At 37.6% G+C, this 16,681-nt stretch overlaps 1 protein-coding gene across 13 annotated transcripts in view; it reads right to left on the bottom strand.

The window, feature by feature from the left end:
• ZBTB46 (zinc finger and BTB domain containing 46) overlaps positions 1 to 16,681 on the bottom strand; it is a 102,473-nt gene that overhangs the window by 19,916 nt on the left and 65,876 nt on the right. For 9 of the 13 annotated variants that reach the window (XM_042847380.2, XM_005291746.5, XM_008170018.4 and 6 more), the window contains 3 exons: positions 9,648 to 9,820; positions 8,400 to 8,451; positions 1,615 to 8,314 (listed from right to left, as the gene is read on the bottom strand). The exons of 3 other annotated variants lie outside the window; for them this stretch is intronic. In XM_042847380.2, the coding sequence (XP_042703314.2) occupies positions 7,722 to 8,314; positions 8,400 to 8,451; positions 9,648 to 9,820 (818 nt within the window). In that variant the 3' untranslated portion in view covers positions 1,615 to 7,721. Of the gene's footprint in view, positions 1 to 1,614; positions 8,315 to 8,399; positions 8,452 to 9,647; positions 9,821 to 16,681 lie in introns of those variants that run through there. One more of the 13 variants, XM_042847383.2, reaches the window with a different exon arrangement.

The raw sequence follows: 16,681 nt of genomic DNA, 5'->3' as shown, positions 1-16,681 counted from the left end.
GAGGAGCAGGTGGAGTCAACGGGGAAGAGTCAGCAGTCTACTCACCGCAGTGAAGACATCGTGGTGAGTAAATCTAAGTACGTCGATTTCAGCTACATTGTTCAAGTAGCTGAAGTTGCTCAACTTAGATCGATTCCCTCCTCCCTCCCCCCCCCCACCCCCAGTGTAGACCAGAGCTGAGTCTGCAAAGACAGACAGTTCTAAGCGCCTTTGCTGCTGCTGGCATTTAAGTGGAGTCAAGCTGACAAGACTATGGTTAGTTTCACTATTCAGAATCCTGACAACAACAATGAAACTGTAAATCAGTTTCACACTGTCCACCAAGAAACCTCTTACCAGCAACAGAAATAGGTACTGGAGCTATTCAGAAGAGGTAACATAGAACAGAAATTGAAAGGCCGGAGTAAGTCACAACAACAGTACGGGGCTGTTTGGAATAGCAATCGAAGAAAAAAATTGCTGGTGTTTCAACGGCAGAACTTTACGTAAGCAGAATGTAGTTAACAGAGTTACAATTAGCCAGGATGCCACCTATACTTAGTGCCATGGGAGTACTCACAGAAATTAAGTGCCCCCAACACCATTCTGTGATACGGTTTCAATTCTGATTTGTAGATTACAAAGGCAAGAAAAGAAGGGATTACTGTCATCCTGTATAATTCAAACCATAGGACTTTCCTGAATTAATTCCCAAGTCAAATATTTTACCAAAATCTAAGTATATTTCACCAACACTATTATAATCTTTATCAACCAAACTTGTAATCGCGTTTAAAATAAAGATATCAAGTTTGACTCGATTTGTTTTCTGTTAACCAAAGTTGACTGGCATTAATTATATTACTCTTTTTTAACTCTTCATTAAAAAAGTCCCATAACAGCTATTCCCTTAGTTTCTTGGGATAGACATCAAGCTGACAGGCCTATAGCTACCCATGTCATCCTGCTTATCCTTGGAAATACTGGCATCACATATGTTTTCTTCCAGAGTTCCAGAACTTCCCCAGTGTTCCAAGAATTATTTAAAAAAAAAATGTGAAACTCAGAGGTAAGAATGCCACTTACTGTACACATTACTTCCTACAATACTAAGATGCCCCTTGGAGGGCTTCCCTCAACTTATTGTCCAGACAACATATGGTTTAAGCTTGTGAAGCTAAATAAATTACACTGCAACATTGCATGTGTTACTGCAGACATAGAAGTCCCCAATTTCAAAGCCAAGGTATACATTTGCAGGAGTTAACCAGGCAAACCCATGTACAAAATGTCCATTTACCCCACTTTGGGTGCACTATCATAGCAAATTCATGCAAATAATGAGTGTATTTGGATACCTAACAGTATGAAAAAAATCAGGTACAAAAGCTTTAAGAGAATGGTTAAAATAGATTAAACCATTTTAACTATTTCTGCTTACCAAGAGAAAGATATGAAAGTCTTATGTTAAATTCAGATACAAACTCTGTTTCAAATAACAGATCCAAAACGTTTTATGATAAATGTCCCTCAAATTTACTGCTTTGGGTATTAAAGTGAATCTCGGTGCAGATGACACATTTTTCCAGCTAAGAAACTCTGTTTACTTAAGATTGAACAGACACAGGACAATAATTTGTGCAGTTATAATTTTATTAAAAACTAAATATTTTGTCAAATATCCATATATTTTTAATTCTGCATCTATAAACTAAAAACTTGACAAATAAAAGCATCATTAGAAAAACTTTAATACAGTTTCATTTTAGAGTTTCACAGCACTATCTGTTAAACACATACCTATAAGCACGTATATTTAGTCAACAATACATTAACCTTGGTATGGACAGACAATGCATTTTTTTGTCTAAATGACAAAGTTTAAATGTACAAACTATTTGCTCTAAATAAAAAGGCTAATATTAAATATTTACAACACGTAGAAATAGCAGCATCTGTAAACAAGGAAACGATCATTGACCAGATTACCAAGATCATTACCAACAGCGATACATGGCAAATCTCTAAATGAGGAATAGCACCAAGAAATGAAATATGCATAATGAACAGAGCTGCATTTTTAAACAAAAACTGCAAAAATAAATAATTTTATAAATACATTTATATAAAATGAGTGTTTTAAAAAAAATTATCCAGCAACACTACAAAAACTTTGGCATTACTGTCTCAAGTCATCTATCTAGTTTCACTGAGGTAAATTTTCATTGTTTTACATTTTTAGAATTCTCTCCTTGCTAATACATGTTAGCTCCCCTCCCGCTTCCCCACCTGAAAAAGTGATGTACAGATTTAACACTACCCTGGTTTGTACATGCATTTCCTGCATAAATTTGTAAAAAAACCTGTTTGAAAATCTAAATAAACTCCAAACAAATTCCCAATGGAGAAAGATTAAAACTTTTTCAAAAGTATAAATCTGGTCTGTCGACTGTCACTGCTAAACACTGACAAATGCCTAGATGATATAGGAAAAAAACCTGTTATGCAAAGTTAATATGCATTAGACCTATCATGTAACATATTCATATCAATGATGTTATTTCCACTCTAGTTTTGAATATGCACTCCAAGTCAGTGATAAAGGGAACCCATTTCATTTAGCATCACAGTGTCTACAGAAGAAATTTTATTGTAAGGTTTGTCTGCAGTTTGGAAGATTTGTAGACAACTCTCTCCCTCCCTCCCTCCTCCCCTCCCCCCGCGCAACAAAAAGCCCCACAGCTAAATTTATGCTTTCTTAATATCTTGCTTATCTCATTTGCAACAATTATTCATAATTATTTCTCTTTATTGCTGATTGCTACCATCAGGACCCCCCAAAAGATATGTTCATAATTCAAAATCCCAAATTACGGAGACAGAATTTCTGGAATCCTGTGCAGTAACTAGATCAATTCTGTGCCATATATTGTTTGGCATTCCCCTGCTTCAGTTGTCCACTACTGTAAGATTGTAATATATTATTCCATTTGGTGTGTTATTAGAATTGCCATCCTTAAGACAAGATGTTAAACCAAAAGCCATTTCTCCTGATTCTACGGAAAATAAATATTTTTTTAAATTAAAGGGAAAACTTGTTTCCTGACCAAAATTCTCCCTCTCAGGGCTTGTCTACATTACCCGCTGGATGGATGGGCAGCGATCGATCCAGTGGGGGTCGATTTATCGCGTCTAGTCTAGACGCGATAAATCAACCGCCGAGCGCTCTCCCGATGACTACTCCACCAGGGCAAGAGGCGCAGGTGGAGTTGATGGGAGAGCGTCAGCTGTCGACTTCCCACAGTGAAGACACCACGGTGAGTAGATCTAAGTACGTCGACTTCAGCTACGTTATTCACATAGCTGAAGTTGTGAAACTTAGATTGATTTCCTCCCCCCGCCCCCCAAAAGTGTAGACCAGGCCTCAGAAACAGCTTCTACATTTCCTACACAGTTACATCAATACCAGTAGCTATTCTGTAAAACACCACATAACTATTGCATAAAGGTGCTATATAAAACTACATTTTATTCTATAAATCTGTAACTTATGCATATGCTGTGTTACTGCATGACAATTATTGGAATACTGAATCTTTTGGATGCCAAGAAGTATTTCACAAAATAACCTGAGGCAAGTTTTCCCCCTTTCCTTTTACACATTAGACTGCATTTTATATTTTTAAGCTCAAACTGCAATTTTTTTTATTTACATAGTAAAACCAATAATCCCTATCACATCTTCTCCTACTTCCTAATTCTGAACTTAAACTTGTATTTTTAAGAAAGTTTTCTATTACAACTATATAACATCTGTTATATTGTTTCCTGAAATTCTAATGTTTGTGGTGTTTTTAATAAATTTGCTCCTATCCGTGAAGACAAGAACTTGCAAGTCACTCAAAAAGTTTGATAAGTATTTGCACAGGTGTCAGGAATCAATACCATCAGTATCAACTGTACATATTACAATAAAATGCCTAATTAACCTGTCTAGTAGAAAGTAATTTCTTCCACACCTATGTGATCTCATTTGGATGTTAAATTAATTCAATCAAGTCCCTTAAACATTAGGGAAATGAGGGCTAATCTAGTTGAAAGAATGTTATCTAGACACTTTCACAAAGAATAACACAAAATAATAAAGGACAAACTTAAAAACCTCAAAACAACAAACTCTGCAGAAAATGCTACAAAATCAGAGAACCAGCAGAGCGTTGGTTAGAATGAGAGAAAAGAGGAAGAAATGATCAAGGGTCTTCTTTCATGATCCACCTACTCCTTCTATTTATAAGATGTATTCAGTGACTTTAACAGTTCCATATGTGTTTCACTACATTTATTACCATTGTGGCAATTTGAGTTCCAATGACTGAACTGAAGCATCACTGAAGAAATCAGATAGGAGCCAGATTTGTGACTGATGTTACACAGGTATTAATTCCCTTGTACAGGGGGGAAACCCCCACCCCCAATAAGTATTTAATATGGCCATTATATCTGCCTGTGGCACATAACAGTCTAACTTCCTATGGGTTGTAATACTTTGGGTTAGTTGGGATTAGTGTGAGGGTGTTGGTGCCCTGCGATAAAGAGGTCAGACCCTTTAGTAGCCCCGTTGCCTTAAACTTTATGACTATGACTCTGTCATGAGACAACAGTCCTTTTAGGTATGCTGTGGTTACTCATGCTCCCTTTCCGATATGGTCTAGATAAGCCCTCATTTGCTGCTTCCATAATGCCACAGATATTTTTCATGGGGGCAGAGAGATTTTTCACAGTTCCCTCTCACTGCTCAGTTCCTTCCCACCTCCTCTCCCATCTGCCAAAGAGCACAGTAAATTTACTTAGCAATTGCCAAACATCAAATAGGCAGATTAGTCAAGTGCATAACAGGAGGAGCAGGTTGATTCTAAGGCTTATTTATACATATATCAATAATCAATAAGGGGAAAGCATTATATGGACAAAGGAGTGTTTAATATGACTTTCTTGCTATATCAATTAACATGATATGTGCCATAATTGTTACATAGGAACAGACTCTCAAACTGTCTGTGATCTGCTCAGACACAGTGGGGGTGAGGTTGAGTGGTGTTTGTGGCTTCCTGGCCCTAAGCCACCCAGCTCTGGTGCAAATTAGAGCTGCAGTGAAGCAGATATAATTTACACCAGAGGAAGACTGAGTGTAGTGGATCAGTGCTCCAGAAGGCGGCGCTTCCCCTCCATGCTGGGGGTGGTAGAGCCACCTCTTCCAGCTTTCCACTGGTAGACCGTTCCTCTGCATGAGAAATTCTCCACTGGCCATCTTCAGCTGTTTTATGCCCACTTTGTGCAGCTTGCAAAAGTGGATTTAGCAGGCTAAAGAATCCGGCCCTTAATGTTTAATCATCCTACAAGTATACAATATTGTTTGTGCAAAACTAAGCATTTCCCTGCCTTGTTTTCCTGAGGTATGGCCATGCTACAAGAGAACTACTTTGGAGAAATCACAGGACTACTACTTCTAAAAGTTTTGTTATTGTTTCCTAGTTATGTTGTCACACACATCAAAAGAACCAATATACAAATTAACCCCAACACACTACATAACACTTAAGCACCAGACCAAGTTGCTGACAACTTGTGCATTGGGCAGAGTATTTGAAAAGCACACTTACTGTGCCTTAAACTCAGGGCCGCCCAGAGGATTCAGGGGGTCTGGGGTCTTCGGCGGTGGGGGGCCCCCGCCATCGAATTGCTGATGAAGACCCGGCACTTCAGCGGCGGGTCCTGGGGCGGAAGGACCCCCCGCCGCAGGTCTTCAGGGCACTTCGGTGGCGGGTCCTGGAGCAGAAGGACCCCCCGCCGCTGAATTGCTGCCGAAGACCTGGTGCGGAAGACGCTCCGTGGGCCCAGGCCCTGCGAGAGTTTTCCAGGGCCCCCGGAGCGAGTGAAGGACACCGCTCCAGGGGCCCCGAAAAACTCTTGTGGGGGCCACTGCGTGGCTCGGGGCAAATTGCCCCACTTGCCCCCCCCCGGGCGGCCCTGCTTAAACTACAGCAATTGTTAGAGTAATTAAACTAATATGTATTTGTATGAAAATAAATAGCAAGCTGTAAGTTAAACAGTTCACAGCTTTCAAATAATTGAACCAAAGTAATTAAATGGGAACTATAGTTAGACTTCAACCTTCCAGTAACAGTGGCTGATTGTCAAGCTCCACTGTCCCCACTATATAGTATTAGGCTTTTTGAAGCAAGAGGATCTATTTTTATGTACATTCAATTGGGCTGGCTCAACCACAATGTACAGACCAATTGACGGAGTTAAAACACTTGAAGAAACTTAGTTTTTGAATGCCACATTCTTACTCCTAGATATAGAAAATAACTCCAGGTAACATTCAGCAGCATACTAAATAATCTAATGTTCTTAACCCTGCAGCAATTTGAAAAAAATCCTAGTATAGAACCATGCCCAAGTAGCACAGAGTTTCTAAATATGATACAGAAAGCTGGACTTCTTTATAAATAGCTTGTGGCATTTGGTGATAGCAAAGTACTTTCATTAACTGGCAGTTTGGGCCAGAGATGGAACTAGCAGCTCAATCCCACAGTTGTGCAATTGCAAAGTTTAGGTCTTTTGTTGTTCTGTTTCTTTTATAATCTGTTTGATGCAATATAAATCTAATCTTTGTCCAATAGCATTCCAGAAGTTTTATGTGGTTTTAAAAACGAGTATAAATGAAGACATTCAGCAAAGCAGAAATACTTGCACAGTGGTTCAACAGAGTTTCTCACCTAATACAGGCAACAACCAGAGTGTTTTAGGGAAGAGGAAGTGGCTGAGTGCACATACATGATACATTGGCAGGAAGCCAAAGGAAGTTTAAAAAAAAAATCTCAAAATGCCATATTCTAATTGTATTAAACAGCAGGCCAGCTTCACCTTTTCTGGTAGGACTATCTTCCTCTTCCCATGCCTGAGATCTGCTGGAATTTGTTCTTTTCAGAACAGATTCACTTTAGCTGCAGTACAGAACAAGCTTATAGTTTAACTGTGTAATGCCTAACATCAGAGGAGGAAATCTCCTTAGATGACAAAGTTGACACAGAGACACACCCTCTTCCACTCCCAAATGCAGTTATCCTGTATACTTCTCAATAATCCATTTGAGACTATTTTTAACAGAACCCATAAAGCAGAATTTTAAACCAAGGAAATGTTTACAATCACTGATCATTTCCATTCATAAAGACCCCCACAGTACATAGGGACAGCAAATAACATACTGCCATGAATTGCTATGTTTACAAAGGAATCTTTTAAAACTGCTTTTAAAAATAAATTAATTATCTTTAAAACCATTATCTCTGTATAACAAATTAAATCTTCTCTAAAGGCTTGAGCTTATATTTAAAAAATACACAAGCCAAAGCTCTTAATCATGACATGTAAAAATTTAAAGGGAATGCAACCTCTAATCAGGAGTAATCCAAAATACCATTATATTATCTATCAAAAATATTCTTACACAAAATTGCATCTTGATTCTAATTAGAGTTTTTAGTTTACAAAATCTGGAACTGAAATAATGCCTGACCAATCTGTCCAATATCTGGGAATTATTATAGTGTTATAGCTTATCCAATGGTAAACCCATTTTCGGCAAGTAACAATGCAGCAATATACTCCTCTTAATTTATGGATTTAATAAAAAAATTAATGCCTAAAACATGTGATCCCATCTCCCTCCAATTTCATGATTTTCTCATTTCCTTAATACAGCTTTGATGGACCTCCTCAGGTTCCTGATTTTGATCCACACGATCCAGAACTTCTTCACCCATTGGCTGGGCAGAGCCCAGGTAACACACTTTCATATGAGTAGTGAGATTCTTTTGTGTACCAAAACCTTTACTGCAAAAGAGACACACAAAGGTACGTTCATCTGAGTGCACGGACATGAGATGCCGGTTCAGATCTGTTTTGTCTCGGAAGAGTTTTAAGCAGTCAGGACACTGCATCTTCTTGTGGTTAAAGTGGATTGTCTTTTCATGCCTATCCATATTTGATTTTAGTGTGAAGCTTGCAGGGCACTTAGAGCATTGGAAACGGGCAAGCTGATCCTGGGACACATGATCAGTGAGGTCAATGAGCACAGGTCTGGCACAGTCAATTAAGTCAAAAGGAAGAATCATGGAAAAAGCATGCTCGTGTATGTGCTCCTTCAACTTTTCAGTGCACTCAAAAACCCTCCTGCAGAAACCACAAGTCAGACTCTTGGTTAAGGTTGAATCCGAGAACAGGCCTTCATTCCTTAAGTCATCTTCAGATCTTGAAATGTTTATATCTAAAACAGAAACACATGCACACACACGTTAATGACTTTAAGTACAAAATAATTTTTTATTAAAGGTATTGTTCTCTCCATTTACCTGTGTCAGAGTTGTCAAACTGCCACAGTGCTAAAAATCCATCACAGGGGGCCTGCAAATGAAAAGTGCAATTAAGTTAAAATAAACACACAGAAAAATATTTCTCACCCACCCACCAACCCTCCACTTCTTTAACAGAGATCCAGCATTCTATTCAGCAATAATTAATTTCTCTTCTACAGACTTTTCATTATTAACAAATTTAGAGATGGAGGTCAAGTTTTCAAGTTTGGAGCACGAAGAAGGGAACCTAGATAGGAATTTAAATTCATATTTGGGTTCGTAAGTAAATGTGGTTCCATTTTCAGAGTTGCCTAGCACACACAGCTCCCTTCAACTTAATGGGAACCACAGTGCAGAGCAATTCTGAAAGTCAGGCTACTTTTATTTAAGAGCTGGCATATGGATCCAGGTACCTAGTTTGCCCTTAACCCTTTACTGATATTTTTCTTTCCATACAGAAATAGCCATATCAAGCAAAATCATGCTCTCCTCAGTTTCTTTTATGTTAAGACTACATGATATTACTGATCTGAATTTGGCATAAGCAGTTTGCACTATGCCACTGCATGGCAGATGGTGACCCTGTCTATGGAATAGTGCGGATGTTGTAGTCTGGGTAGGTTTCTCAGAGATTGGGGACAGGGTGGGGTGATTAATTAACCTTTCTTACCATGTGTTTTTTTCTAAGGTGACTGCAAAGGAAGAGCTGTATTTTGCCTCCTTATTAAACAAATGGAGTAAATAACTCATTCAAAAATATTTAAAAAGGTAACTCATTACTGACAGCTACATATTTTAGTTCAGAAACTTTTCCATTACGGAAAGCAATCCCTGCTTCTATCCATGTTTAAGTACTGAGTAAAAAAGCACACTGGACACTTGCGTGTTCAAGCATCCTTATACTGTATTATAACTCTTAATGTTTTTTATAATAAAAAGCACACATGCCATTTTTGTAAAAAACACTAATTACTTTTGGATGTACGTTCCACTGCGGAAAGAAAGAAAGAAAAAAGGGAAAGGGAGCTGCAAAATTAGGGAAATATTAGCTCTTAATCCAGCCCAGGAGCAAATCTGGATTTTTTTTGCTGAAGTTTTAAATTAACGATATTTTGAAAATGTAACTCTAGTGTGACATGGCAAAAGTATAAAATACGATGGTCACTGCACGTTTTTCTACTAGGGAGAATGTGTGTTAAACCCCCCTAACATTTACAAATTTTTGCCGCTATCTCTTGATCTTACCTGAGCCGAGGAAGACAGCTTTCCTTTTATCATGGTTTCTGGTGACATTTCACCAGAACAGGAGATCACAGGGGGGCTCTGAGTGGCAAGGTGTGATGAAGGCAGCAGGGGAGATGGTGCTTCCACTTTGCCATCAAATTCGCCCCTTGAACGATTCAAGTTGGCACCAGGCCCTGGGGAACACAGGAAACGAGTCTCACCCACGTGAACTAGCACCAGCTGGTGGTTTTAAAAAAGGCCCTGAAAAGGCAGTGAATGAGCACTTGCAGTTTATCTTCTGTCAGTGGGAGGGAACGCAGCAGTGTAGTGATGCCAGGCCTTTTGTGTTTTTATAACCAGCCTCCCCACCCAAAATGCCAGTTGTCTGCATGTGATGTATGGGGTGGGGGTTATAGCTCACAGCAGCAATATGGTCACTAAAGAGAGTCATATGGGAGAAAGAAGCAAAAAGGTAGCACAAATATTCTTAACAATTACACTGCTTTAACAAGTACTATTTCAAACATATAGCTCTAAATTTTCCATGAACATATACAAAAATTATTTATCCACTATCCATATAATTGTCTTTAAAAATTCTGTCAAAGTTTTAAGCCCAACATTTAACCATAATAAATAAATAAAATAATTTGTTTTATATAGTATCCTTAATCCCAGATCTCAAAGTGCTTTACAAAAGGTGAGAAAGTACTACCTACATTTTATGATTGGGAAAGCAGAGAGCTTAAGAGACTTGTACGAGGTTGCATAACTAAACCCTAAAAAGAATTACATTCTAAACCTCTACTACAGTTTAAGGGAAAAGAAAATGACTGGCCACTAAAAGGCCAATTTATTTTTGCTGTGCCAGACAAAATAAAAGTGTATCCCTTTGTTCATGTTGTGACAGCAGCTAAATGGTATACAGTACTCAGAAAGTATGTTGACAATCAATGGTGAAAATATATAATGATGTTTTGACTAAGACAAATTGCTATACAAGTTTAAAATTGTTAATTAAACCTTAACAGCCATCTTAATTGTTGCCTCATTTCAATCTCACAAACAAACGATTGCTTGTGAAAAGAAAGTGGGCAAAATCATTAGGAACAAATACTGTATATGCATTGTTCAATATGGTATTGTAAACTAAGCTGTAAAAAAAGCACAATTTAAAATACTTTAAGTCCTTTCAAAGGCTTTTCATTCTTATTACAAGAGAGTACAATAATTTGCTTGCAAGATAGCAAACAAGGTGTATAAAAATTTAGCATAATTTTAATCAAATTATTAAATACGTGCAAATGTTAAATTGCATGGCATGAACAATTATTTCACAAAAGATACAACTTAATCAAAATTACAATGGAGCATTCCACCGAAACTGGGTAAGAGTCTCTTACTTAAACCACCCACTACAAAACAAAACCGCCCAACATTTATTAAATACCAAAAAAGATTAAAGTGACTTTAATATGCCTTGTAATAAGGATTCCCCATTACTTCCTCAGTTTATTTAAGTTTTAGTTCATGTGAAACACCACTGCTACTCTTGCACTTCTTACTATCTTCTGGTTTGGCCTCCTCTGTTTTGGTCTTCTGTATTAAAGTTACTCTCATAGTTTAGTTAGTTACATTCAGGAGCAATGAAAAGAGAATATTTTCAAGCTTTCCTTCTATTTAACAATAAACATTGCAGGGCAGTGGAGAATGCCAAGAAAAACTAAATGTAGGCAGTAATGAGGCAAAATTAAATTACTAAGTTACTATCTCCAGTTATAAACAGGTGGATTTCTTGTCTTAATTTACCATTAGAACTTATGTGATTTCCTTGTGAATGGGCAATGGTCTGTGGCAGGTTCAAGAACACATGGAGAGTACATACGAATGTAAGAACGGCCTACTGGATCAGACCAATGGTCCATCCAGCCCAGTATCCTGTCTTCTGACAGCGGCCAATGCCAGATAGTTCACAGAGAATACACAGAACAGACAATCATCGAGTGATCCATCCCTGTTGTCCAGTCCCTGCTCTGGCACCCAGAGGCTAGGAACATCTAGAGCATCCCTCACCTTCTTGGCTAATAGCCATCGATGGACCTAGCCTCCATGAACTTATCTAATTATTTTTTGAATCCTGTTATAGGTCTGGCCTCCACAATAGCCCCTGGCAATGAGTTCCACAGGTGACTGTGCATTGTCTGAAGAATTTCCTTATGTTTGTTTTAAACCTGTTGCCTACTAATTGCACTGGGTGACCCAATTCTTGTGGTACGTGAAGGAGTAAACAACACTTCCTTATTCACTTTATCCGCACCATTCATGATTTTATAGACCTCTCTCATATCCCTTAGTCATCTCTTTTCCAAGCTGAAAAGTCCCAGTCTTTTTAATCTCTCATCATGTGGAAGCTGTTCCATACTATTAATCATTTTTGTTGCCCTTCTCTGTACCTTTTCCAATTCTAATACATCTTCTTTGAGATACAGAGTAAAAAATATTTTCAACGTTCAAATGAATCATGGGGGGAAAAAAATCAGGTTTATAGTATTACAACACTTTAGGTAATTGCACAATCACAGTCCACCTACACAAATATGAGATTAACTGGTGTTCTGATTAAATCTACAATACTGATGCATATTGCCCTGTTTACATTGCAGCTCTGCATTGTGACTCTAGAGAACTTACATACGGTGTCCAATTCAGGCTAAAAGTAGTCTGAACTTTAGCAAAGTAAGAAACAGTGGTTTAGCTTTCGTAATTCCCTTGCTAGTTCCCTTGGGAAGCTATACTTGGTAATAAACGTGAAGTAAACAGCTGCCCACTTATTAAAGCAACAGCGAAGGCTAATAGAATGGGCAATTTTTTGGAGCATAAGGGGAAATAATATGCCACTCCTGAAAATGGAAAGGAAAGATATGCAGCATAAAATAGATACAGAACAACAATTAATATCTACTTGTTTGTTTCCACCAATTGCAAGTATCAAATGAAGGTATATCATTGATGTTTTGTACTATGCATGTAAGTAAACAATGTCTGAGTTTAGGTTTTAATCCATTCTGGTTAATATAGTAAGAAATGTTAAGATTATTTTTTTCTTTAAATTGTTTCATGGAAGCAAGACGATTTTCTTAATCAGAAATTAAAACTATCAATTGTCCTGTAGTCAGCACTGTTCATGGAAAAATATACATAGAAGATCTCAGTGATAGCGACATGAAAATAGTATCCTCCACTGCCAAGAGCACTAACAGATTTAACAGTCAACTCCTGTAGAAAACTTAAATTGAAATGCCAAGATGATTATGACATGCTTAAAATGACATCAACTCTCCTCTAAATCTTGTCAGAAAACGTTCCTGCCTACATGAATACCACTTGGGAAAACTGACCACAGTATAAACGTATTCCTTTAACTTTTAGTGAAAGTATAAATTATTGGCTTCAATGCATATCTAAAAATAAAATATTAACTGGTTAGCCCAAGAGAAAATGGCCCTTTTTGCCATGCAATCTGTTGTATAACACGCCTCATAGGAATTGCTTCTATAAACAAACAGAGAGAGTAAACAGGAAGATCCAAACGGACATATGGAGAACTTTAGAACAGACTAATCTGAAAACATGACAAATTTTTTTTTAAATGAGAGTTGATTTCAATCACCAGAAAACGGAAAACTTAACTGACTTTTTAACTATGGAAAATATGGAAAAAGTAATCAGATCAATTTATTTCCTATAGCATTACCTGAATGGCAAGAAATGAAAATAAATTTAATTTTTTTATTACTTTTATTTTTAAGCTGATTTGAATTGGTTAAGTTTAAAAGTATGCATTACCTTCTGCTCAGTTGTTCTAAACACAATATATGAATATCCACTGAAACAGGAATCATCCTGTATTTCCATTGTCCATTAATTGAATATTAGGGATTTCATGCTTCTCTTTCAGTGTCATCATTACAAAAGGTACAATGCTTGTACATCCTTTAAAATTAATGTTCATTTACACAGAATTTTACACTTTGTTTTGTTAGCTTAATGTTTACAATACCACAGTAAAGTTGACATGAAACTAAGCCTTTTAGTAATCAGCAGTTCCCTTTACTCACCAAGCACAAAGATTTCTCAGGTTTAAAATCCATTAGAAAAATCAGCAAAGGTATGATGAGCACCTTTATGTATTCTCAATTAGCTTCTTACAACAGTATAAACTATGCCAGAGAAAAACTGAAAAAAACCCTGTATTTCTACAGCAACCAGGGGTGCAACCAGAAATTTCCTAAAAGAGGGAGTCCAAGAGGTGCATTTGTGTGTATGCGTCGGCCCCTTCCCCCTCCTCCCCCCCACTGCCATGACCTCTTCTCGCTCTCCTCCCACAGGAGAGACACTGACTGACTGAAACACTTTTCCCCTCCCTGCATCACCCTGAGAGTTGGGACCCCCTCCCCATCTATGGCCAAGGAGGGCGGGAATCCTGGGCCCCCTGATTCCCTGCCCTCATTGCATCCCTAACAGTGAGAGTTACACCCCCCTTAGAAAGCTCATGAGTATGTCAAACAAAGAAAATACACTCTGACAACCTATTCCTCCTTACCTCAACCTTACTCAGAGAAAGGACAGCAAATATTACCAACACTATTTAGGTAATCTTCTTACAATATTATTTTCTGGGTCAGGAAGACAACTGAATCAACAGATGGTTAAGATCCAACACACTTTCTTTTCTTTTTTTAAAGCTTCAGGTTGAAAACCATTTAGAAATGCTTGGTGTTAGTGCATGTCATTTTCAGATTTGACAAGATAGAAAACAAAACTACAATTAATAATGTGTTTTTTTTTAAAGAACTTTGTTCACTGCCTTTTTTTTTTTTTTTTTTTTTTAAGTTTCAAAGGTTTAAATGACAAAATCCTCAACTCATGGGTTTGAGAAGGAAAGTAAAGAACTGAAATAATGGGCGGGAAAAAAATCCAAAGATCGACTACTAACCTAAATAGCATGTTCTGAATGTATTAGCAGTGCCTTAATCACATGATACGTTATAACTTATGAGTTTAATCCCAAACACGGATTTAACAACAAGCTATCACTTATGGCTTTTTAACAAAAAAAAAAAAAAACATGATATAAAGTTTAATGAGAAATTTTAGTGTATAGAGTTAAATATCACTAAAGAATTAACATTAGAAAGATATTCAGATTGAAGGGACCATTATAAAACAAGTACACTCAAAATTATGCCAGCAGCTCTTAGTGATACATTAACAAACAGCAAGGAGCCTAATAAAAAATAAAGAGGAGGGTCCCCCTCCCCCCAATTCCCTGATTCAATCAGCTGTAAAATGAGTCTCCCCAGACTTTTGGGCATGGTTGTGGCAAGAACTATAGACCAATTATCTTTTTCTCTTAACTTCAGAAGAAATGCATTTCACTTGCATGAAGACCAAGTAATTAGGGTCTATGTGGGTGAATTTCATGTGCTGGTGAAAGCACAAGGATGTGAAATCAAATACCTGCCAATCTAGGGCCAAGATGAGGGGCTGCAGTGTGGCATCCTCCCAGAGCTGTTACTCTTGCCAATGAAGGCAGAAACTGCGTCATCATGCTATTACTCCTAGAAGCAGTGGGCGTGACACATTGTCCATGTAACACTGATCCCAGGTCCCCTCCCTTGACCTGCCCTATTTCTAGCCTCCACCCATCTGTAGGCCTAGTGAGGAGACCCTTTCTATAGAATGCAAGGAGGGCAAAAATGCCCCTGTGCAAACACTCTGCTTACAGGTTCCTCCATACAGTTGCAACAAGAGTTTAGGTGGTACAAAGGGCCATGTGCTGCTTCATTGCAATGGGGCCATTTGCACTCTAGGAGTAGTCTGAACAACAGAATATTCTACTTATTTACTTAGAGAGATTACCAAAGTAAAGAAGCTACCCTACCAATTAAAAAAAAATGCAAAACATCACCCCAAAAACAAACAAAACACATAACTCCAAGCTGCAAAAAAAGATTACAACCACCAACCCCCCTTAGTTTTAAAACCAGACTAACTTCAACAAAAAAATTAATATATATTAAGATTTGCCATTATGTTATGTTTAATTGCATTGCCACTGCACTGTAATTCATCATGCAATTCAGGTGATTGTTAGCTTAAAGGTGACCTAAACATTTTGGCCTTCAAAAATAAAAATAAATAAAAATCAAATATGTGCTAAATGTTCTTTTCACTTTGTTTATTTGGGTCATTCACTGCCTTAATTTTTTTTTTCTGGAAGTCTGCATATACTGCTAATGGCCATCTTTTGCTCTGTACGATGCCCCAGCCAGTGTTCTTCTCCCCCACTACTGAAAATACCATCTCAATACAGCATATATGGTTGTTATTTCTATTTTCTCCAGCCTACCAAGTTTTATCTAAAACACTTTATAAAAGACTTCTGCCTAGAAGAAACTATAGAACTACTTTACAACACAGGGAAGAATATATACTCAAGTTCTTATTAATGGTGTGTACACATAACCAGTAGAACATAACCTGAAGCAACCAGGAAATCATCCTATGAACTATGATGCTTCCACATGCTTCAGACTTGAAGAAAGTATGTTTTAAGTTATGAATGCACAGAATGATCACTTTTATCCTGAAAAAGAGCTCCGTGTAAGCTCAAAAGCTTGTCTCTTTCACCAACAAAAGTTGGTCCTATACAAGGTATTATCTCACCTACCTTGTCTCTCTAGCATCCAGGGATCAACACGGCTACAGCAATACTGTAAACACGTTTACCCTGATTATTTGGGGATACTTAGCAAATGTACAAGTGACTCGTTACAAGATGCTATCAAGAATTTTCCTTCCTTCCTCAATTCCAGTTTTTGTAATCATCAAATATTTAGTCCTAAAATAAACCCCCCAAACAAACAAGAAGTATTACTCTTTGTGCATAAGCATAGTGGAAGTCAGAATGGCTATAGAAACTGTATTTGTTCATTATCAAATGCAGAAAATCCAAAGGAAGAAGCAAAAAAGGATTCGGCTTGTTGGGTCTA

This window comes from Chrysemys picta, chromosome 13 (genome assembly GCF_011386835.1).
Source record: "Chrysemys picta bellii isolate R12L10 chromosome 13, ASM1138683v2, whole genome shotgun sequence".
Taxonomy (NCBI): domain Eukaryota; kingdom Metazoa; phylum Chordata; order Testudines; family Emydidae; genus Chrysemys; species Chrysemys picta.
The sequence above is the reverse complement of the archived record's forward strand: the minus strand, read 5'-3'. Positions and strand labels throughout refer to the sequence as shown.